Source organism: Hippocampus zosterae, chromosome 7 (genome assembly GCF_025434085.1).
Source record: "Hippocampus zosterae strain Florida chromosome 7, ASM2543408v3, whole genome shotgun sequence".
Taxonomy (NCBI): Eukaryota; Metazoa; Chordata; class Actinopteri; order Syngnathiformes; family Syngnathidae; genus Hippocampus; species Hippocampus zosterae.
In genome coordinates, this window is record NC_067457.1 from 24,565,462 (window position 1) to 24,588,526 (window position 23,065).

The 23,065-nt window shown below is 46.2% G+C and overlaps 2 protein-coding genes across 2 annotated transcripts; one reads left to right on the forward strand and one right to left on the reverse strand.

Moving 5' to 3' along the window:
- Positions 1-29: 29 nt before the first annotated feature.
- Positions 30-4,801, reverse strand: adck5 (aarF domain containing kinase 5). Its single transcript, XM_052069931.1, has 15 exons — positions 4,641-4,801; positions 3,747-3,832; positions 3,519-3,668; positions 3,333-3,408; positions 2,981-3,181; positions 2,770-2,910; positions 2,600-2,713; positions 2,208-2,339; positions 2,050-2,133; positions 1,898-1,979; positions 1,472-1,550; positions 1,298-1,389; positions 959-1,211; positions 695-811; positions 30-625 (listed from the first exon to the last, which is right to left on the reverse strand). Exons 1-15 carry the CDS (start codon positions 4,710-4,712, stop codon positions 523-525), a joined length of 1,782 nt encoding a protein of 593 aa, XP_051925891.1. The 5' UTR covers positions 4,713-4,801; the 3' UTR covers positions 30-522.
- Positions 4,802-5,292: 491 nt separating this feature from the next.
- Positions 5,293-22,505, forward strand: ctdp1 (CTD (carboxy-terminal domain, RNA polymerase II, polypeptide A) phosphatase, subunit 1). Its single transcript, XM_052069915.1, has 13 exons — positions 5,293-5,792; positions 6,492-6,575; positions 6,947-7,040; positions 7,317-7,445; positions 7,736-7,886; positions 8,486-8,576; positions 8,702-8,868; positions 9,989-10,954; positions 11,942-12,083; positions 12,631-12,846; positions 13,582-13,735; positions 16,708-16,934; positions 21,726-22,505. Exons 1-13 carry the CDS (start codon positions 5,494-5,496, stop codon positions 21,877-21,879), a joined length of 2,874 nt encoding a protein of 957 aa, XP_051925875.1. The 5' UTR covers positions 5,293-5,493; the 3' UTR covers positions 21,880-22,505.
- Positions 22,506-23,065: the final 560 nt, after the last annotated feature.

Sequence of the window (23,065 nt, forward strand, 5' to 3'; positions counted from 1 at the left end):
TTCTTTGTCAGCTAAACCATGACAATGGGTGAAAAAAGGAGGTAGGATCATTTATTCTTGGACTGAAACATTTTGGCTGTTGTATTAACCTTCACATTGAGTATCTCCTCCAGAGAAAATCAACCTTAATTGCAAACAGAAAAAATGTCTTTGGCAGAGATTAATTACAAAGTGACACATATTAACATTCGTAATAAATCAAGCAGGGATTATTCACTTTAAATATTGTCTAACATAACTTTATCATAGAATGTTAAAAATGTCATGTTTCTATATTTAAAATATGATAAATACAACTATTACAATAGGTTTTTCAAATAATCCAAAACATTTGCTTGAAGATGTCGACAGCAGTGCAGGCGGTGTAAGAGGACATTAGCACCTACAGCACGTTACAGCCCTCCCACTCTTCCCACAGTTTGTGATTTGGGAGCCTAGCAAAGTTGCTGGAGTGGGTTTGAGACGAATAGTCCCATGTGGTCAGACTGCGTTGCTTTCAAAGGAGACGGTTCCTGACGAGCACTATCTCAGATAGTCGTACATGTCAGAATCCAGAGAAATAAGACCCAAGTAGCTCAGCAGGTTGACCAGGGAGCGGGTCACGCTCATCAACGCCATCTCCGATCTGAAACAGAAGGGCTTGTCTGTGGCACGTCTCGCTTAAAAAAAAAAAAAAAAAGTGACGCAAGCTAACCTCAAAGCCAGCTCGAACTTGAGCCCCTCCCATCTTGTCCATAACGAGTGGACAATCCAGAATCTGTGCAGCATACTGGTCCTCTCTGCCTGGATCTTGCCGCAGCATCGCACCGCACTGACGGCCAAATTAACATTAACATCATAACACAGCTGGAATAACATTCATATAATGATTGCAATTTTTTTCTGTATACATGCACTTGTCATTTTCATCATCTTAATTAACGAGGAAAATGGCTTGTTAGCATATTCTGGTACTGACCTTTTGGCCATGACGAAGTAGCGGTCAACAGGCGCGCCCAGCGTGATGTTGATGCTCCGGACGGTGTTGATGTTGCGGAAGACCAGCAGCATGGGCCGAGGCATGGCCTTGAGCACCTGCATGATGCTGTTGAAGCGGTGGATGGCCATTTGGCGCATGTAGGCCGTCTCCTCTTGACTCAGGATGTTGGACAAGCGCAGCTCACGCATGTTGATGGGCCGCTGCAGCAGCATCTCGCAGAAGAGGAAGTACTCTACACGGGTGAGATCATTACTTGGCTTTCATTTATTTATTTGGTGAGGGGAGGCGGGGGGGGGGGGGGGGTGACTTCAGCCTTACCTTTGACCCCTAGAGTTTTTGAGTACATTTCCATCGCTGCCTCATCCCGTAGGACGATTGACCTCCATAGTTTACACAGAGCCAGTCGGTCGCTGAAAGGTGAGGAGAACTACGCGCTCACGATAAATCGTGAGATTTTGGTTTTCCTAATCTTTTAAACAGCGAGACTCTTACGGTTGGCTGAGATGTTCGTACAATCCGTGATCCAAAAGTACCAACTCCACCTTGTTGTCGGGACCGCGTCTCACTAGAACTGACCCAACCAAAAAAAAAAAAAAATAAGTTTTATAAATGCATTTAGTCAAATCTTATTGTATACTGCGCATAATGAATTTGCAGGGGAGAAAGATTGAGCCCTGCTTTATCAAACAAAAATCTGAGTAACTGGATACTTTTGCGTTCTATTGCTTTGGCGGTGACATAACCCGAATGTCAAGTTTATTACTACCGCGGTAGTATAAGCATAATTTAAAAATCATCAAATCAAAATATTTGTGTTAAATTACAAAAGTGGTAACTGTGAGTGTGCCTTCTAGGAATACGTGTGGAACCTTGTGAACTCTGAAAACCCTGGAATAAATTTTCCCATGATGGACTCACCATTTCCAGGATGGGGGTCGGCATGGATGAAACCCGTGTAAAATATTTGCTCAGCAAATGCTCGGATCAGCTTGTCTGCTGTCTGTAAATTAGTCCAGGTGTTTCAGACTTCTACATAAGACAACCTCCCAAATCTCAAGTGCACAACTTACATCTTTTAAGCTCAGTCCTTGTTTTTTTAGTTCTTCCACGTTGTTGACCTTACAACCGTTGCAAAACTCTGCCGTCAAAACCCTCTTGAAATGAAAATGAGGATGGAAGGGAGCTTTTTTTTAATGAGTGTCATTATCTTCCGAGTGCTTAAACTCACCTTGCTGGTTTGCTCCCAGAACACTTTGGGCACCACAATAAACTTGAAGTGTTTCAGATCGTTGGCGCACCTCTCAGAGTTCCTGGCCTCGTTCTCAAAGTCCAGCTCTTGAGCCAGAGTCCCTTTCAGGTCCTAAATGGACATCAGACAAATTATTCAGCATATTTTGTGCATTCTTGTGTAAATATTATGGAAAATTGCTTTATTTACATATAATGGGGGCTCTGGACTGCCTCCCCACCTAATAATTATAAAATTAAACAACCGAAAACATTTTTTCACAGGCTGCCCATTTCTGAAAACGTGCATTGGAGTTGGCTACTCAGAATTCTGACTAGTCGCTGCGCCGTCAGTCGTATCCGATATTGACTCTGCCGAACAAGCTTTCTGACCTGGAGGACCCATCGGAATCCAAAGCTGGGGTGCATAAATTTGACGATGTCCAGCAGGATCTCCAACGTCCTGATGTCGCCGTCAAAGCGGTCCCGGAGGTCGATGTATTGCACCTGATATGGTGGAATTACTCGTATGTTGAGATAGCCGGGACGTCATCGGCACTCACCTTTACAGCGACGGAGGTTCCGTCTAACAGCTCCGCCTTGTGCACCTGAGCCAAGCTGGCCGCGGCGATGGGCTCATAGTCAAAGGTTTTAAAAATCTCCTGCGGGCTTTTGTTGAAGTCTTCTTGGAAAAGAGCATCCACCTGTTCCAAAAAGAAGCCTGTCAAATGTCATGTACTGTTTGTCTTTTTTTGCTTTACTCGCTGTCCTCACCTCTTTGTATCTTCTGTTCAAGGCGCGGTCCTCCAGTACCTGCAGGGTGCGAATGTATTCGGGCGGCAGGAGGTGGTTGAAGGAGCACAGGCCTTGGCCCAGCTTGATGTATATGCCGCCGTTCCGGACAGCGGCCTCCACCATGTTCTCCGCCGCTCTTTGGTGGCAAGCTGACATCGCCGAAGCGTAGGATGGGCTGCTCTAGCAAACAAGACATCAGGTTCAAAGGAGATGACTTGACATTGTGCTTAAGTGTATCTTGTGGCTAGATACTGTTACTTAACTTTCAATCTATTAATGCGTAATATTTTCAGACCAGAGCTATTTTTTTTTTAAATGAGATTAAGCTTACCTCATCCACACCCCGAAGAGCCATATTGGTGGTCCACCAGTAGTCCACCGATATCACAAGTCCCACCGAGAGAGACCTAAAACATGAAAAGTCAAAATATATTTTGTGAACGCTCTTAAAAAGCGAGCGGCCGACTAGCCTGACGCCGTGGCCATCAAGTGTTTCTATCCAAAGACTGTCCCACACCTGCAGAACCGACCGAATCCCTCGGTCACTATCCTCATCTTCCTCCGCTCTCTCTGGTCCGACACGGCATACCGCATTCCCGCCACCACCGGCACGCCCACAGCGACGGTGGCGAGTGTCTTCCATAATAAACCCGTGCGCCTTCCTTCCCTAGGAAGAAGAAGAGGAGGTAGAATTATCAATTTATTTAGTCATTTTTATGATCAAATTATTGCTCATATTTAGCACCTGAGTGTACTGAAGCTTCTGGAGCACTGTATTGACAAGGCAGGATTTCTTTGGAGAAAAGCGGCATGATGCAGGCATAGCCTGCACTACAGGAGAATAAGAAAGCACAAATAACACATGACCGGGAAACCGAGCTAAATATGCGAGTGAACTGTGGACTTTAAATGGCACAGCCCAGGCGAACGGTGCTGGCTGTTTTTTAACCAAGCATGTGCTAAGATGAATGAGTTGCATTAGAAGAAAGTGAGTAGACCCCCTCACACTTTTGAGATATTTCATGTTTTCATGAGACAGCACTGAATAAATAACACTTTGCTGCAATGTAGTCAGTACAGTATATGGCTTGTATAACAGTTACTTTACTGAAAGTGTGGCCATACCCCTTTTAGTAAAACATACACATGCTTAATATGTGTGTGTTGGGAGGGCAAAATGAGGGAGGGGGAGGGTTGAGAGCGCAAACACAAGGCCGACGTGTCCAACCCAGGACACGCCGTGTTGTTTTTGTTTTGGGAGGTCTACATCTGAGGGACACCGTGTCTCAAACCGATGCAGGGTGTCAGGGACTTGACAGCTCAAGCGTCAAAATCTCTGTCACAAATCTATGAAAACCGTTATGGCGTTTATGATTTAATCCCAATAATTGCCGATAAAGTGGTTAATTGTATTTGTCAACATATCTGAGAATTATCGATTACCAGTACGACGTGGATATAGACACAAAATTAGACAGTACTGTACTTCGTAGGCAGAAATAGCAGATCGACACATTGCTAAAGCAACCTGCATGACACTTCGCGAACGTTAGCAGCGTCACGCCGCTTGCTAATTTTAGCTAACATGGCTGAAATATTCGCCCAAGATTTTTATCAATATAAAATATGTACAACATACAGCTCCCTGGATCTTTCTCGTCATATTTCCTGCGTTAATGGCACAGCTCGCCGCAGAGACTTTTCTTTGCATCAAATACACTGTACTGGTACTGGTGACGTCCGTCGGGGCAGCCTGTTAACTACATTTTCCATAGCAGGGCTGCTATTGGTTAAAGGCGAACCAAGAGTGTATAAAATCAAGATAGTTCACTATCAATTACTTCCGCTTTTGCTAGTCACATGCATTGCGAAAATACGAATATATGCCGAGTTAGAAGTGTACTCGCCGTCGTCCGTACTGCCGCTTTTATGATTTTTTTCTGGCGTAGTTTAACACGATTTTAAGCTTCATATGCTATGCTATCAAGCGGTGCATGCCGATGCGGGCCGTTAAATGTGTGTTATAAATGACTGCAGGGTTAAGCATTTTACATATTATCCCAAGTAATATAACTAGGTTCTAATTGATAAGAAAGTAAAAGGATTAACATTAATTTTATCGCTATAAATTAATGTGCAAAATCGAATACAGTTATAATCTTTAAATAATGCAAATAAACGAATAATGGTTGAATAACACATGTTACGGATATCTTAAAAGCGGCGTTTAGAAAGAAATATATGCATTTTCAATTTAATTTTAATTTCGTCATCTCTACCGGAAGCTATCATCACGACCTGCAGTGTTGCCACTTCCTGTTTACGGGCGGGAAGAGTGAACCACGGCTGCAGAAGCTAGCGGGTTTAAAGCCCACCACTGCTGTTTTCATTCACTTGGAAGCTGGCGCTTGGCCGCTTTTTAATGTTTCGAGTGTTGCGACTTGGATCGGACACGCTTTAATCGAAACATTGCAAAAGACTTTCTTTCGCAGATGGAGGACCCGACCGCTGATTCTGGCGGCGGTGGCTGTGGTGGTGCATTAACGCTGGGCCCAGTGGTGCCAGTGTCCGATATCTGCTGTACGATAGGAACGCTCCCCTGTCGCCTCTTGGAGTGGAAAGTCAAGCCGGGCTCTCACGTCAACGTCGATTCCGTATTAGCGCTCTGTGTCCCTATACCCGCGGATAAGGGGGCAGAGACACCCAGGCCAACCGAGAGAAAGGTTAAATCGGACCGCGCGGGGGTCGTCAAGGAGCTGTGTTGTCAACCCGGACAGGTCATACCTCCTGGGTGAGTTACTAATTTGACGCCTCTTATGGTTCATTCAAAAGCGTGGTAAATGCCGAATTGTGCCAGTGTTATGTTGCCTGGCTAACGAGCTAACGCTGCTAAAGCATGGGCGCTAACGGGAAGGCTAGCTTGTTTGGCAGTCAAATCCAAACATGCAATTGAGATAATGTGACAGTCTGTTGGTTTTGCGACTACCAAAGTTGTTAAATGTTTTAGTGAAGCTCGTTGGTGATCTCACTTCAACACATTCTTGTTGTAAGAACGAATTTACGTGATTAGTACCATTTAGCAACTGTTACTATTTGAAGAAACGCGTTTGGGTTTGAATAAGAAAAATGAAGAGACTTTTACTTTGAAAGCGGAACTTAAGCGTCGTTGAGTGGCTTTTAACTTGACTACGCAAAATGTCGCGTGCGTCCAATGTGTTTTAAGCTGGAGTCTTTGCTTGATGTTTCATTCAGCAGGATCTTGTATTGTATTTAAATCGTTGAGCACTGGTGAACACTCATCATATAATCTGTCTCATTCGTTCTTTCCATCCTTATCGCTCTCATAACAAGAAAGAATAACTGTCAACAAAAACAACAGTTGGGACCTACCATGCCTTAAAGCTAACTGCTCTTGTCCATGCTTTTCTACGGCCACATGAGTGAAACTTGTTATTTAAACAGTGTTTTTTTTGTTTGTTTTTCCCTCCAGGGGCGTCATTGTCAGAATAGCAGGATGCAGCCACCCGATCGTGATGAAAGGCTTGTGTGCCGAATGTGGCCAGGACCTGACTCAGTAAGGGGATGCAAAAAAATATGATAGTGGTCAACAGTGACATCATCATTGATAACCTTAACATGTCTGATATCAGCCACCCACATTTATTCACCTTTCATGTTTTAAGACTTGTCATCTCGTGAAAAAAAATTAAAATGTGGCCATAACTGTTAAGTGTTTGTGGTATGTTAATTTTTAGATGTTAATTTTTGTGCTATGTCCACCTTTTGTCAGTTTCGTTGAAACAAACCAATTTCTCTGAAATCAAGCCCATTTCTGATTCAACAGCATCATCTTCAAAGCTGCTTTTCTTTTGAATTAGCATATACTCAAGTACGCAGCAAAATACCCACTTGTGCGCTTTCTCTCTCTCTCTCTCTCTCTCTCAGACTGCAGAGCGCAAATGGAAACCAGCAAACTCCCATCTCCACAGCAACCGTCTCCATGGTGCACAGCGTACCAGAGTTGATGGTCAGCTCAGAGGTGAGCCGTGTGACGCATATATCTCTTTTTACTGCCTTTGAGTATATCAATGCACCGATGTTTTCCGATATTTTGCGCACCAAAGGCCCGTTTTACTGTATGTGCCTAAAAGGAAGAGTAATCGAGTCAAATTCAGTAGAACCCTCTAATGTCGAAGAGAATCTTTTACGTTATGCTGCTGGTCAGTCAAATTTTACAAGCTGTAAGCCATTTGACTTTGGAGGTTTCACCCTACAATCTCTTGACCCTCAAAAAAATCTGTTCCTTTCCAAACAGCAAGCAGAGCAGTTAGGCCGAGAGGACCAGCAGCGGCTCCATCGCAACAAAAAGCTGGTCCTAATGGTGGATCTGGACCAGACACTCATCCACACTACCGATCAACACTGCCAGCAAATGTCCAATAAGGTCCGTTTCATAACATAAACTGTTGCGACGCATTATTGTGACGTGAGTTATCATCAGTCGTGCCACAGGAAGTTATCCAATTGCGCTTAATTTATCAGAAGAATGTTTATTTACTACAATTTATGTGTCTTTGTTCTTCTCGAGCGACTGACAGGCAATGTATTCTGTCTGTAAATTGGCGTTGTGTCTAATAAACTGGCACGCAGTCGGAAATTTGCATTGAATTCGACATAAAAAAAAAATACAACATGGCTAAAATTTTATATCAACTGCCTGTTTTTCTTTGTCAGGGCATTTTCCACTTCCAGTTGGGGCGAGGAGAGCCGATGCTTCACACGCGACTACGACCGCATTGCAAGGAATTCCTGGAGAAAATTGCCAAATTATACGAATTGCACGTCTTCACGTTCGGGAGCCGCCTTTATGCACACACCATTGCGGGTAATTTGTGCTCCCATTTATCTCATCGATGGGTGATTTTCTGCAGGGGGGGGGACCTGTATTGTACCACTTGTACTTCCAATTTGGTTCCATAAGGGGGAGCTATCTGCAAATGTATTGTGTTCAAAGTGTGATTATGTTGGTTCGTTATAAGCATAAATTACATCAGGATGTGTATTTTTGATTTCTTCCCCTAAGCAATCTGTAATAAAACACTCATACACATACATGGAAAGCAGTTTATGGGGGGGGGGGGAATAAGAGAATGCTGTCCCCTCAGCAGAATTTTGATTCGGTCCTGGTTTAAAATGAGCCAGCGTGATATAGTTTGAATTTTATTCAGGTGGCAGTCTTCCGTCATGCCGTGCGGTATATAACCCCAGCCAGGCATTGTTTTGCAGCCATGTGATGAATGTTTAATGCATTTGGAATTGAAATTTACGACCTCTGATGAGTTGAGAAGGCCAGCCGGGGTCTCCAGCTGCCGTATATTTCCTGTGAAGAAAACAAGTGGAACGATGAAATTATTGGAATGGGAATGCTTGATTTCAAAGAGCAAAAAAAATATGCTTATATGTTCTTTTTTTTTCTTTTCGTAGGCTTTCTGGACCCCGAAACAAAGCTGTTCTCCCATCGCATCCTGTCCAGAGATGAATGCATCGACCCCTTCTCCAAGACGGGGAATCTTAGGTGGGAGTTGACATGTGCCGTGGACGCCAAATTTACAAATCTTGCATCTTGACGAATGCTTTGTTCTACGATGTTTTTTTTTTTTAATGTCAACAAGCTCACTGTCCTTCACTGGCCTACCCCAGGTATCTTTTCCCCTGTGGGGACTCGATGGTGTGCATCATTGATGACCGTGAAGACGTGTGGAAGTTTGCGCCCAACCTCATCACTGTGAAGAAGTACGTCTACTTCGAGGGCATCGGGGACATTAGCGCGCCGCCGGGTTCGCAAGAAGCTCTGATGGCCAAGAAAGGTACAGAAGTGAGATTTTTTTTTTTTTTTTTTTTGCTCCTCTGTCTCTCTCTCAGGAAAATGTGTCCTTGTGATGCACATTCAATGTAGTGTCGAAGGAGATGCTACCAGTTCTCTTTGCGCATTCCACAGTCCCGATGAGCCACTTTGAAGATAACGAGCCAGTTGTCTCTTGTTAGCTCATTCTTTGAATGCAGTCCAGAGTTTGAAATGAGGACACAAAGTGCAGCCCCCCGTGATTCACTTTGACACCAGTCTACCCAAAGAACAATTTCTTTAGTAAATGTCCTTTTATCTAAATCTGAACTGAAGATTTGTTCAGATGTTTCATAAAAGAGATGTTTTGGGGAGGGAGGATGAAAAAGGAAGTGCACAGTAGAGTAGCTGCAAAATACATCAAGATTACGTCATGTTTTTGAACAATTTTATGTGGTAAAATGTCGGGGGGCCGACCTTGGCTGACATTCTTTACATTGAACAACAATATTGTTCAACAAATTTTAGTAAGCCAGTCTGTTTCACATTTCCATTTTTATTTTAATTTCAACAATCTTAAGAATTTCTTTTGGTTCATTTGAAACGGGTATATCACATGCAACTGCTTATTCACTTGACTTTTTCTTAAACAGAAGTCTCCTGAGTGCAAATTGATTGATTTGAAACATAAAATGTATCAGCATGACTTTTCAATAGTCACAAAACCTTTGACGCGAACAACAGGGAAATGAACGAGCAATACACATATACACAACTGCAAGGATCATTTGAAATATGACGTATCAGTCAATATAAACACGGAGTGATGTCTCGTAGAGTGCTACTGCCCTCTAGTGTCTAAATGCTATTACTCATTTAGTGAATTCTATTACTCATTTAGCCACTAGAGGGAAGCAGTACTCTATGAAACATCACTCACCAGCTACGAGACCTCAGTCAATGCAACACGTGTTCCATTGCGCCCAACCTGCGGGCCAGACGGCACTGATTTTATGACAGGGGCAGAGGGCCGGATGAAATTCGACCGCGGGCCGGACTTTGGACATGCCTGAACGAGAGCCTTCATTCAGTCATCGCGATTGTCTTTGAATCTAAATTGATCCCCGTGTCTTGCTCACCTTCAGGAAACCCATCAGGTCGTGCTGCAGAGAGCCAAGAAGTGAACGAGACTCTCGGAGCAGAGGCGCAAAATAACGGCCTCAGGAAAAAGTCGGCGAAAGACGGGCCGGCGGCATCTCGCTGTTCTCAGGGCGTCGCGACAAATGAACGGATACAGACCTCGGCGTCCGTGCCGGATGAAGCGTTGACGGGTAAACGTTCAGAGGCCGATGAGGAGCCCGCGGCAACACAAACTCGAGGGGTTGAAACCAAGCAAATTAGTAAAGATGGGAGTATTGGCAGGACAGGTGAGGCAAAGGACAGTGCAAACTCTTTAACTCCCAACGAGTCCAATAATCTGGACTTTGACCTTTCCAGTGACAGCGACAGTGAATCTGTTAGAGAAAAGGCGCCTTCGGCGGACGGTGTCAGCGAGGCAAAGAAACCGGAGCCCGAAGCAGCCTCGCAAGACAACGGGAATGAGACAAAAGACGGAAACGGTCAAGTCCAAAGTTCTGAATCAGTAGATGTTCTCCTCCCCGAGCTGGGAAACGGCTGCTCGGACAGGAGGGAACCTGAAACGGAGTCGCAGAATAGCGAGCAATCCGGGGTGACCGTGGGGGAGGAGCTTCTGGACCAGAGCATGGAGGACGAGGAGGAAGAGGAAGTGGATAACGACCGGGACGATCACCTCATTTACCTGGAGGAAGTGCTGGAACGGATCCACGGCGAGTACTACGCCCGTTACGAGGCTTTCCTCAAAACCGAGGCGCCCGACACGCCGGACATTCGCAAGATCGTCCCCGAGCTTAAGAGCAAGACCTTAGACGGCACCACGATAGTCTTCAGCGGCTTGTACCCGACCAACTACCCGATAGAGAGGACTCGTGAGTACTATCACGCCAAGGCACTGGGGGCAAAGATTGGCAAGACCTTGGTTCTGAATTCACAAGAACCCACTGGGACCACGCACCTCATTGCAGCAAAATCTGGTACGTAAAACGAGTTTTGAGCATGTAGCGAACCTGCGCGATTTGCAAGGATAGGAATCGAGCCCCAACACGAAAAGCCCAAATCCACAAAAATGGATTCTTGACCAGCAATTACAAACCATAACTTGTATAGAACGACTGAAATATTTTCACGGCAGGGGCGGAGAGGTTTCGAGGTTCTCAACTAGCTTGCGCTTGCTAGCTGCGTGCAGGAGCTATTTTGAAGTGGCGGAAGCTTTTCTTTGCTTAACGAGGCTGGGATCCGAGGAGGGGGTCATCCAAGGCTTGTTTAAATGTCAAACTTACTCGCGTATTGGCAGCAGTGTGTATCCGAGCTTTGTCAAAATTGTTCTTGAGAGGAAAATGCAGGATCCAGTTAGTCGGCGGTTTCAATAAAGACACTGCAAATAGTGTGCTGTGTACTCTGCACGCGTGAACAAAAATGCTCGCACATCTCGGGGAAATAATGCTCATTCAAAATGAGACTTGTGCCCCCCCCCGCCCCCGCCCCCGTGTGTGCCGCCAATTCAATTTACCCTCTGAAAACAAGCCAGCGCGAGTTAGCGGGGCCGTTGCCTTGGAAGCCAGCCGCGCCGTGAGACGCACTTCTTGGCAATCACTCGCGTTCTACAGCGGCGGCAAGAAGAATTTGTGGGGGTGGGACGTCGGTACGGAGGAGATCATCAGGTCTTTGCAAAGTTTGCTTCATTTGGATTGAACCCCATAAACTCTTGTTTTTAGAATAACATTACAGTGCATTCTCTTATAATTTAAGGAAGCTCGTTCCATGTCCCCCCCCCTGTCTTGAGTGCATCCTCTGTATGTTTTGGAGCAGCATTTGCTTTCTCGGTAGTTTGAAATCCTCCCCGTAGCCCGAACGGAAGCAAACGGCATCTATTGCCGTAATAAGAACAGATATTTAGGAGGGCTGACTTGACGAGCACGAGGTCACCCGACCTTTTTGTGTCCCCCGTTTTCATCCGCCAGGCACAGAAAAGGTCCGTCAGGCATTGGGCTGCAAGCACCTCCACGTGGTCAACCCCGACTGGCTGTGGAGTTGTCTGGAACGCTGGGAGAGGGTGGAGGAGCACCTCTTCCCGCTAAAGGAGGACTACACCAAGCAGCCGTGGTACATTTCTTGTCTTGTCAACAATTGGAATTAAATGGCGCAAGGCGGAAGAGAGTGATATCGATTGTTCAGTTCACCGCACCTCCGCCTTACTTATAGTCCACTCAAACAATAGATTCATTCATTCATTCATCTTCCGAGCCGCTTGATCCTCACTAGGGTCGCGGGGGGTGCTGGAGCCTATCCCAGCTGTCTTCGGGCAGTAGGCGGGGGACACCCTGAATCGGTTGCCAGCCAATCGCAGGGCACACATAGACGAACAACCATTCGCACTCACAACCACACCTAGGGACAATTTAGAGCGTCCAATCAGCCTGCCACGCATGTTTTTGGAATGTGGGAGGAAACCGGAGCACCCGGAGAAAACCCACGCAGGCCCTGGGAGAACATGCAAACTCCACACAGGGAGGCCAGAGCTGGAATCGAACCCGGTACCTCTGCACTGTGATATGAACTGATTATTTGTCCAGTATGGGTGACCCCTTTAAAATCATTATTGGCTGATCCGTCATTCCGATTTTTTTTTCCTTCCTTCTCCCGTTTGAAGGAGCAACAGCCCAGCGGCTTTCCTGGACAAGCAGAGCTCCCGCCACAAGCCTCTTTTCCAAACCCCGCCCTCAACCCAGCACAGACCTCCCCCACCCACCCCCGAGGTTCGAACCTACGACCCTGTCACCGGGAAGCTGATCCGCAAGGCCCCCCCGGTGTCGCTTACGGCGCCTTGCCTCCAGGTGTCTGATCAACAAGAGCCGTCGCTTCACAGGTACTGTCAAAACAATTTCCTGATGACGCGTAGGTGCAATGACAGTACAACACTTTCTTCAAATGGGCGATAATGTGTGGAAGGTGGCTTTTTTGCTTTCTTTTCCTGCTCTAATTTGTAGTCACACCAAAATAAGAGCGGTAGGGAAATGCTGGCTCTTGAGTGTTGTTCAAAACGGCGATTGTACTACTGCTTATTGCCTTTTGTTGTATTGACAGAAGACTCATTCGTCACACATTAATGAATACCAGCATGTCCACCGGGTCTCATTTCCTTTCATCCCGTTTTTCAGTCGCTTTACTGTGCAGATTCTGTACATCCTAAATGACTCCCAAAGGGGGACACGGCTTTCCTTAGCTACTCGGCAAAACAGAAAAAAAAAATCACGTTTTAGTGATTATTTGTTGCTTTTCCACACTGTAAATGATGCTACGGTTATAGTACATCAGCATTACACCCCCCCCCTGGTTGTACAAGGGTTGTGTGGCCATTTTATTATGAGGAAAAAAATGCATTTAAGTAATTCAAGGATAACAGACTCATCAGATTTGCATCCACTTTGATTTTAATCATCAAAGAACATTTAATGAAGTCGAGACTTCCGCTTTCCGCTTGGATGAGATTTGCATAACGTATAATCTTGGCCTTCACCGTCACTTTCTCAAGACAAACTTAGCAAAAATATATCCCGGATGAAGGTCTTTCTTTGAGTTAAGTACGGTTGTTATTGTTCAGGGGAACACCAAGCAACCAACAAGATGTGTCAGCGGGACCCAGCCAGGATGACGAGTCGCTAGGGCGCTCGCGTCGGAAGCGCCAGCCGAGCATGTCGGAAACGATGCCGTTGTACACTCTTTGCAAGGAGGACCTGGAGAGCATGGATAAAGAGGTAAAGACGCATTCGGTCCTGCGCTTGATACCGTACTGATTTGCCTTCGAGAGGAAAAAGAGGTCAGAGCCACTTTAAATGGTGGCACGTGTGTGGCACGTGTGTGCTGACCAACAAGTCTGAATGCGATTGGTTAATTCTGAGCACAGCCACATCCTGGTTCAAAGAGGGGGTGCACACTTATGCAACTGATTTATTTTCACGCGCACCTCTTGAAACGATACCAACAAAAAAAAAAATCATTTATCGACCACATTATAGTGGGAAAAAAGTTCGTTTTATTTTGGTTTTGTTTTTCAAATCACCCAAACCTGCCATTTAAACAAGTTGTGTGTAGACATTTCCACTGTATATTTATCCTCGCGCTCAGTCGGAGGTTGCGCTTTCTGTGTAGGAATGAGAGCTAGTTTAATTAAATGTGCCCCGCGGACTTGGATGTCATTGTAATTGGTCATGCTTTGACGAAATACCAAACAGCCAGGCGCACTTAATAACTCATTTAAAGTTAACTCTGTAATTCAGTTTGGAAACTGCTGCGCCATCACTTTCCCTTTTTATTTCCCGCCACCCCCAACTCTTCCTTTTCCCGTAACAGGTAAGTATTGAAAGATGCGGACGAATTTTTCAAGATGAAACAAACTTTGAATGAGAATATTCATTCATCTTCCGTACCGCTTGATCCTCACTAGGGTCGCGGGGGGTGCTGGAGCCCATCCCAGCCGTCGCCGGGCAGTAGGCGGGGGACACCCTGAATCGGTCGCCAGCCAATCGCAGGGCACACAGAAACTAACAACCATTCGCACTCACAACCACACCTAGGGACAATTTAGAGCGTCCAATCAGCCTACCATGCATGTTTTTGGAATGTGGGAGGAAACCGGAGCACCCGGAGAAAACCCACGCAGGCCCGGGGAGAACATGCAAACTCCACACAACAGGGAGGCCGGAGCTGGAATCGAACCCGGTACCTCTGCACTGTGAGGCCCACGTGCTAACCACTGGACTACCGGGCCGCCCTTTTGCGGATTTAATACTGCGAAATATCATTGTTACCGCCAATTTAAATCATTGTGAAGACTGACTTTCCCGGAGGCAATAAGCTTGAAAGAAACATGGACCCCCCCCCACTGGAATGAAAGTGATAACTATAATAGCCTCAGAGTATGTTGCTATGGCAAGTCTCGCTCCGGCTGTGAAAATGATGTCACTAATGTTGTTCCATTATGTCCTTCCACTGAGAGCTCTGATGGCTAATCTGTCCAGTCATTGTTGCTCCGCGTCCGTGGAAATTGCGAGTTCAAGATCTTTGCCGCCGCAGCTGGAAGCACACGCGCTTTCATTTTTAGTGATCGTTGAGGCCCAAAGCACTCGCTAGAAATATATATTTTTTCCTTCCTACCACCCGCAGCCGTTATTCATTAAGCACCATTGTGTACGTTGCCACGGTGTGATGGACGTAATTAATTTGCGCCGTAATTAAATACCGGCCTAATTTAAACGTAGCACTCTTCAGGGATCGAGCCGACTAATGAGGCGTTCACCGCTCACGCAGTTGCATTGCTACCGAATCGCTACATCGCACCCGTGTAAACTTTACATGACCGTAAAGTCAGATGTAGTTCGCGTGGATGTGTAAAAGCGACTGTCGTTTGCCTCTTCCGCAGTTCTTTAATGACACCATCAAGTTGAGCAACTCCGAGAGGTCGTGGTGCTCAAGCTTTATCACTCAAAGTAATTAAATACTAACGTACGGGAAAAGTAAATGACACTCTGCCCCCGGATTAGTCGATGTTCTGCTTGAATGCAGTCGAGTTGAGATGTGCAAATAAATATTTAAAATAATCCCTCCCTCCATCGGCTTTCCGATGGCGCTTGTCCACCGCAGGGCCGCAAGTCAGCCGCTTGCTTCCGGCAAGGCTCGTCGTTTGTTGAACGTTTGATCTGAACATTTTAGGGGAATGACACCGATGAAACGGTGTCATTTACTGTATCGGTGGCATTTCGAATGTCACCTGAGCATAAAGGTCAGCCTGTGACATTCCTAAATGTTGTCCAACTTGAGGGCACGAGGGAAAAAGAATCGAGTAACTCGATGTACAAATTAATGGAGCGGTCTTGAGCTTCTTTTTGCAGCTTTGCCCATTCCCTTTAACTCTTGCTTTGTGGTTTAGTGGTATGCATTTCGCCGATTAAATCGGCGATTAAATTACTGATTAAATCGACTATTTGTGTACCAACAATAAAAAGTCAATTTTTTTTCCTCGATAATATCGTCTTGAAAATCGATTCCCAACAATACAATCAAACGCTGACTGTAGGAAAGTGGCCCCGTGAAATCTCCCGACTAGATTAAACGCGTTGCTGCCATGAGATTAATTTTAGACGCTCCCCTTTCAATTTTCTTTGGAGAGGGCGAGAAAAAGAAAATAAATCTACTGGCTTGGAATCACACTTTGACCGCAGTGCATTTGCAGTCAGAGACCACCAGCAGCCTCTAAATTTGTTTAAGGGGGTGTGTGGGGGGGGGTGTGCTTTGAAAAGCCTCCTGTGCACTTTGCGCGGCCTTTGATTACCGCCAGGAAATGGATGTGATGGGAACTTTGCTGGGCTGTATCTCGCAATTGTTACCCCCTTCCATTTTCAGCAAAGGTCAAATGACCCGTGGCAGTTTTTAAAAAAAAAATGGTGGCAATCCACAGCACATGACTGCATCCTGCATCCACACCGCTCCAATTTGTGCCGCACAGTCGGAGAGCTGAAACGGTTCCAAGTCGCAGCCCAGGAGGGTGTGGTGCGCTTCGGAGATGTCAACGGGCTTGAATGGCAACATTGCTCGTCGCCTTTTGGTAGTCACACTTGACAACCTTGAATCTTAAACGGCAAAATGCCCACGCTCAGTCCACGTGCGCTAAGTGTCGTTCCCGAGAGCATCGTGTCACACTCTTAGCACTCTTCTCGTCCTCGCTCAATAGGTGGATGACATTTTGGGCGAGGAGAGCGACAACGAGAGCGAAGGGCGGGGGAAGGAGAAAGCCGCTAATGAGGACGAGGAGGAACAGCGACGGCGAGAAGCGCAGCCGCCGGAGCGAGCGTCGTCCGGACCGATGACAGGGGGGGGGTCGCGTCCTCAGGCGCTTCCAGTGGACGACCCGGTCCTGACGACACCCGCCGACGCCAGTCTGCTGGCTACTGTGTCCAGGTGAGACAAACAAGCATTCAAAATGAGAATCAAACGAGAGGGACTATTTTTTTTTTTTTTTCGCTGGAAATTTAGTCCATAAATCCTTGAACACAATATCCCGGGGCACCTAAAAATGTCAAAAGGCTTTAAAATGGCCGAATAATGAGTTTGAATTCAGGCGGCCCGGTAGCCCAGTGGTTAGCACGTCGGCTTCACAGTGCAGAGGTACCGGGTTCGATTCCAGCTCCGGCCTCCCTGTGTGGAGTTTGCATGTTCTCCCCGGGCCTGCGTGGGTTTTCTCCGGGTGCTCCGGTTTCCTCCCACATTCCAAAAACATGCATAGTAGGCTGATTGGACGCTCTAAATTGTCCCTAAGTGTGAGTGTGAGTGTGTGTTCGTTTCTGTGTGCCCTGCAATTGGCTGACAACCGATTCAGGGTGTCCCCCGCCTACTGCCCGGAGACAGCTGGGATAGGCTCCAGCACCCCCCGCGACCCTAGTGAGGATCAAGCGGCTCGGAAGATGAATGAATGAATGAATGAATGAGTTTGAATTAGCGAGGCCAGGTTGAGCTCAGAAAAGGCTTTTGAGTGACATGAAGTGCTTAATGTCCGAATGTTGATTGCGTTAATGTCGTCACGCCGTCGCCAAACGATCATAGCCCTTGCAAATCATCCCGTCACCTCGCTCTAATGCTTACTCCCCGCAACGGAGAAGCCCCCCCCCCTCCCCTCACACCACTTAATCAGTAAGCCTGAGCTGGAACCAGACTGAGTGGTCCGCTGCCATGGCGACGCGTCCAAACAGACGTGACGCATTTATGAGCAGGCAAGAGGCATTTACCGCCGAAGGACGGTTGCCATTCATTTTCACTCCGCAGTTACCCCCCCCCCCCGCCCCCCACGTGTTTGTTTCCTTTGCGTCTAGATTACGTCATTCCATTCTCAACAGATGTTCACAGAGGATTATTTAATTCAGGTGGTACTTCTCAACGAGGTACGGAGTGTCTTGCATCTGTTGCTAAGCTACGGAGTAATGCGTGTGTGTTCTTAGCAACCCCGTCGGCCTGCTGGTGACAACAATTTTGCTTTTTGTCGTTCTCCGCTCTCGGGTGGACATTTTAGTGACAGTGATTGCACACAATCGTCACCTGCCGTTGTAAATAGTTACGTATAATTAGATGAATTCGTTTTTCCCGGCAGAGAATGATCTCCGGGGCCGACTCGGAGCGGTGATTATATTCTGCATCATTTCAACCATCCCCTGGTGTAACGATCAAGCGAGCCGTTTTATTTTGAAAGACTAAAATCCATCTGGCAGTCCGAAAATTTGAATCCTGTTTACCTTTGAAGCATATTACATTATTATTACATTTTTATTTTTTTTTAAGCATGTGACTCGAGGGACTTGGCAATGTAGCAACTCATCCAGTTTGGGGGGCCGCTCTAATTGATGTCTCTTAAAAGGAGCTCAAGTATTTGGCTGGACGAGTTCAAGCTTGCCCAAGTTGACTGTGTCGAAAAACATGCGCGAGTCCACTTGGGATGCAAAATCGTCTCTTAACGGATTGCGAAGGTAAACTCCTTCATTACCGTCTCTTGCAATTAGTTGCGTAGCGTCCATGTGGGCACCTGCCAATCCCAAAAGCCTTAGAATTATTTTTTTGTTATGAACAAATTTCCCCCAGCCAAAAATTTGCTCGGTTTCCAAACAACATGCCTGATGAGGCATTCAAATTTTAAGGTGACACTGGAAGAAGAAAAAAAATAAAAATCCTGTTGGATCAACAAATCTAATTGCATGCTGTCGCCGGTGTTGTCAGGCGCCGTCTCATTTCATTTCCTGTCTCTGTGGTCACGCATTTATTCAGACTGGTGCCCGGTTGCCACAGTCGCCTCGCGTAATTTTGATTTCCTACGTCAGGTGTGGAAATGCGAGCCATCCCCGCGCTTGTTAACCTCTTGTGAAGGGGATGAAGGCGGGCGGCTCCCTACTCACGATGTCAGACAGCCAGGAGTGAAGCACCTTTGGCAATTTTCAGCTCATCCACTTTTTCTGACATAGATGAGTGACACTAATATTTCATACCGGTTATCGCCTTGTTCTCTTTTCTTTTTTTTTGGGGGGGCTGATAGATGCACTGAGAGCAGTTTTTTTTTTTTGAAGTGCCGGAATGTCCCAAAGGCGGCCCGGTAGTCCAGTGGTTAGCACGTGGGCTTCACAGTGCAGAGGTACCGGGTTCGATTCCAGCTCCGGCTTCCCTGTGTGGAGTTTGCATGTTCTCCCCGGGCCTGCGTGGGTTTTCTCCGGGTGCTCCGGTTTCCTCCCACATTCCAAAAATATGCATGGCAGGCTGATTGAGCACTCTAAATTGTCCCTAGGTGTGAGTGTGAGTGCGAATGGTTGTTCGTTTCTGTGTGCCCTGCGATTGGCTGGCAACCGATTCAGGGTGTCCCCCGCCTACTGCCCGGAGACAGCTGGGATGGGCTCCAGCACCCCCCGCGACCCTAGTGAGGATCAAGCGGTTAGGAAGATGAATGAATGAATGTGTGTAATGACCGCCAATGTAGCGGAATGTACTCGGTCGGCCCCTAATGCAGTCTCACTATTATGTTTTTGTGCAATGCAGTATTTTTAAAATATTTTTTTTGAAGCCTTGATATTGGCCGTAGCTGAAACTGGGAGTGAGTAATGGTTGTTTGTCAATATTTGCCTTCCTCTGGGCGATTGGGGGCCCGAAGTGAGCTAGCATAGATTCCAGCTGGCGAACCATCTTAATCACTGCAAGCAGTTGATGAAACGAGTGAATGAATGAATGCGACTCACTCCTCCTCGACTTATAATCAACAGTCTTGCTAAAAGAGACGCAGTCTTCTATTTAATGACCCCAATTACACCTTTTTATTGATCGGAGAGAATCCAGCGCCGTCTGCGTGCCCGCCGCTCCCCATTTCGCCTCGTTTTGACTATTTTTTTTTTTTTTTTTTTTTGGTCGCAGCATGTCTGGAGAATTGCATCTTGCACCGGAGACTCCTCGTTAGGAGTACCTCGTTAGCGGCCACCTTTTCGCGCCGTGGCAATTAGCGCCGCCGCTGCGGAGGCTATTAGTGCGGTGCTCTCCGCTCGCTCGAATGGCTGATGAGGAAGGAGGGGGAAGGAGGAGTATCAAAGAATATTGTTTTGTAGTTTGAATATTTCTCGCCAGGGATCGTGTTTCACAACGCATAATAAATTCTACCCGGGTCGAATTTGCCTGGTTAATTGAAGTCCTCCTCGTGCACGTCCTTCCTACTCGGACACTCAAAATGCACGCTAGAGCTCCGCACACGCTTACGGCGCTCGGAGTACAGATAACGGGATGGTTTCTGCAAACGTGAAGGTATTTGGAGATATGAAATGTCTTCCCTGCCTGAGTAAGCTTGAATATTTGGGAGTTATTAAAGATAAAGCAAGGATTGAATTTAAATATTCGGAGACGAGAGTCGCTGCGCTTTGAAGTGGATTTAGCCGTTTTGCTTCAAAAATTTGTTTCAACTGGTGGAAATCCCTTTTTAAAATTTGTGAGGTTTTCCTTTTTTTTTTTTTACCAACCCATTGAGGTCATTGTGTGCTGTGACATTATTCTTAGATTTATTTTTTATTTTTTCATTTTGTGGACTTGGAGCCTTCGAAATGATTGACCAACATATTGCTACCAATTAAAAAAAAACAAGAGGTGGCCCAGTAGTCCAGTGGTTAGCACGTGGGCTTCACAGTGCAGAGGTACCGGGTTCGATTCCAGCTCCGGCCTCCCTGTGTTGAGTTTGCATGTTCTTCCCGGGCCTGCGTGGGTTTTCTCCGGGTGCTCCGGTTTCCTCCCACATTCCAAAAAACATGCATGGCAGGCTGATTGAACACTCTAAATTGTCCCTAGGTGTGAATGTGAGCGTGGATGGTTGTTTGTCTCTGTGTGCCCTGCGATTGGCTGGCAACCGATTCAGGGTGTCCCCTGCCTACTGCCCGGAGACGGCTGGGATAGGCTCCAGCAACCCCCGCGACCCTAGTGAGGATTAAGCGGTTCTGAAAATGGATGGATGTATGGATAAAAAACCCCATTAGAAATGTGAAATCAAAACCATATCAACAACACAACTTGGGTCATTCCTCACCACTTTCGGGAAACCGTTCCGAGCAAATCTTTGAATGAAAATTTGTTTCTGTATATACATACAATAATTTTCTCCATTTAGGGCAGCCACGTTAAGAGAAATCCTATTACTGAATGCTCATTTTCTTCCCCTTGACCAAATAAATAATAGTTCATCCTTTATTTCATTGGCGGCCGCCCCACTCGCATTAACCCCTGACCAGGAAGTCATCAATTTGTGGCTCTGGAAATGAAGTTTTAATGTACAGTAGCCATTTAATCGTTTTTTTTTTTTTTGAGGGGGGGAGGGCACCACTCCAAAACCCCTTTGGCGCATACCGTCGGGTCAGCAGAGGTCCGCCGAGGATGTCACCGGGTTGATGTCCACCCAACTGACATCTAACCTTTAATAAACACAAAACCGCAGTCTCGCTGTCGTGGGAGGCTGTCTGACAGCGCTGCAGTCTAATGAGAGGGGGGGGGGGGGGCTTCTGAGCAGAGTCGGTGTCAGACCCCCCCACCTTACCGCACTCCCGCCTCCCCTTGAAGAAGACCTCATTAGCATCGTCCAAAGTCCTTCAGCGGTGTTTGCATGTCATGGCAAACCTCAAGTGGTTTGGAAAGAGGGATGTGGCCTGTTGGAGGAAGCGTCTGAATCGCTAAAACGTTATTTCTCGTCCGCAGGGGCCACAAACGAAAGCACGACAAAGATGACGAGTCCTCCAAAGAGTCCGACGACGACGATGAGGAAGAGGAGGAGGAGGAGGAGGAGGGAAGTTCCTCAGAGGCGGACGAGATGGCCGCCGCTCTGGAGGCGGAGCTCAATGACTTTATGTGAAGTGGGTGACAGTACGCGCGCACGCACACCAAAACGATGAATGTCCTGTACAGAAATGACATGTTGCCGTGTTTTTTTGTAGCATTAATATTCCTTACGAGCCTTTTTGTGGCCATCAAAACCATTTGACAGAATTTTAGTGTGAGGAAAATAAAAGGAAACAAATTTGATATTTTGGACTTTGGTTTTGTTTTGGGGTTGTTGTTTTTTTTTTTTTTTCTATTACAATTTTTTATATTTGTTAGGGAAGAAAGGAGTGGCGATAAAACTTCCAAATCACGTGTGGCCGCTCATGCCAAAGAATTCAGTAGGTTTGCCCAGATGTGCAGCTAAACATGATTTTATTAGTGTCAGCACTGCAACACTCGCTTCATCCCCTGCATCATGTTTGTACACTCACTGAAGATATGGAATTTTTTTTCCTTTTTTTTAACTTCCTCTATTGCACTTTGAAACCGATGTGACTTTTCCGGACCGTCACACTCGAGCCAGCCGTACTTTTTTGTTGTGGTATAAAAACTCCTTTCACGTCATCTCATGCAGCTTGTACAGCTCCAATGAATTATATTTATGTGTGTTCAGAAAAGGTGCTGGGAAAAATATTTTGCGCCCCCACCCCCCTCACCCACCCAGCTCTCAAAAAAAAAAAAAGTTAACCTGTGAACCACTGTACTTGTTTGTTGCCTATGCTCGTACGTGGTATGATCATGGCCCAAATTGTAATTTAGCTTATTTACGTTCAGGTTATTGGTGCGGTTGTGGGAAAAAAAAAATATTTATCGTAAATGAACAAATTGCATAAAAAGTGTGTGCGCTTCTGTGTTGACAAATTTGCCCTTTTGCGGAATTTGTACGGGTGGGGGGGGGATTAGTCTCCGTTAGCCATCTTGTTCTTTCTGTGCTTTGTCGAATACGGATAAAGTGCTTTGCCGCCATCTTGTGGCATCAAGAAGGAATTGCAAACTTTTTTGGCGTAAGCAGCCATTGTTCAATTAATTCAGGGATCGGCAAGCCAAAATGTTGAAAGAGCCATATTGGAGCAAAATCAACAAAAAAAAAAAAAACAAATATAGCTGATGCCGCAAAAAATAAAAAGCAACACAACACATGCTGCATGTGAGCTCTATTAGCCTGCTATCAACATGACTAAGTTGGCTACAAACACACAATGAGCAGTCATGATTAG

Bases quoted from the DNA above. Each gene is read 5' to 3' on its own strand.
- adck5 (XM_052069931.1), bottom strand. From the start codon at position 4,712: ATGCAAAGAAAAGTCTCTGCGGCGAGCTGTGCCATTAACGCAGGAAAT. The intron at 2,134-2,207 runs GTGAGTTTAAGC...TTTCATTTCAAG, and splicing joins TCTGGGAGCAAACCAGCAAG to AGGGTTTTGACGGCAGAGTT. The intron at 1,212-1,297 runs GTAAGGCTGAAG...TCACCCGTGTAG, and splicing joins AAAAACTCTAGGGGTCAAAG to AGTACTTCCTCTTCTGCGAG.
- ctdp1 (XM_052069915.1), top strand. From the start codon at position 5,494: ATGGAGGACCCGACCGCTGATTCTGGCGGCGGTGGCTGTGGTGGTGCA. The intron at 5,793-6,491 runs GTGAGTTACTAA...TTTTCCCTCCAG, and splicing joins GGACAGGTCATACCTCCTGG to GGGCGTCATTGTCAGAATAG. The intron at 7,041-7,316 runs GTGAGCCGTGTG...CTTTCCAAACAG, and splicing joins AGTTGATGGTCAGCTCAGAG to CAAGCAGAGCAGTTAGGCCG.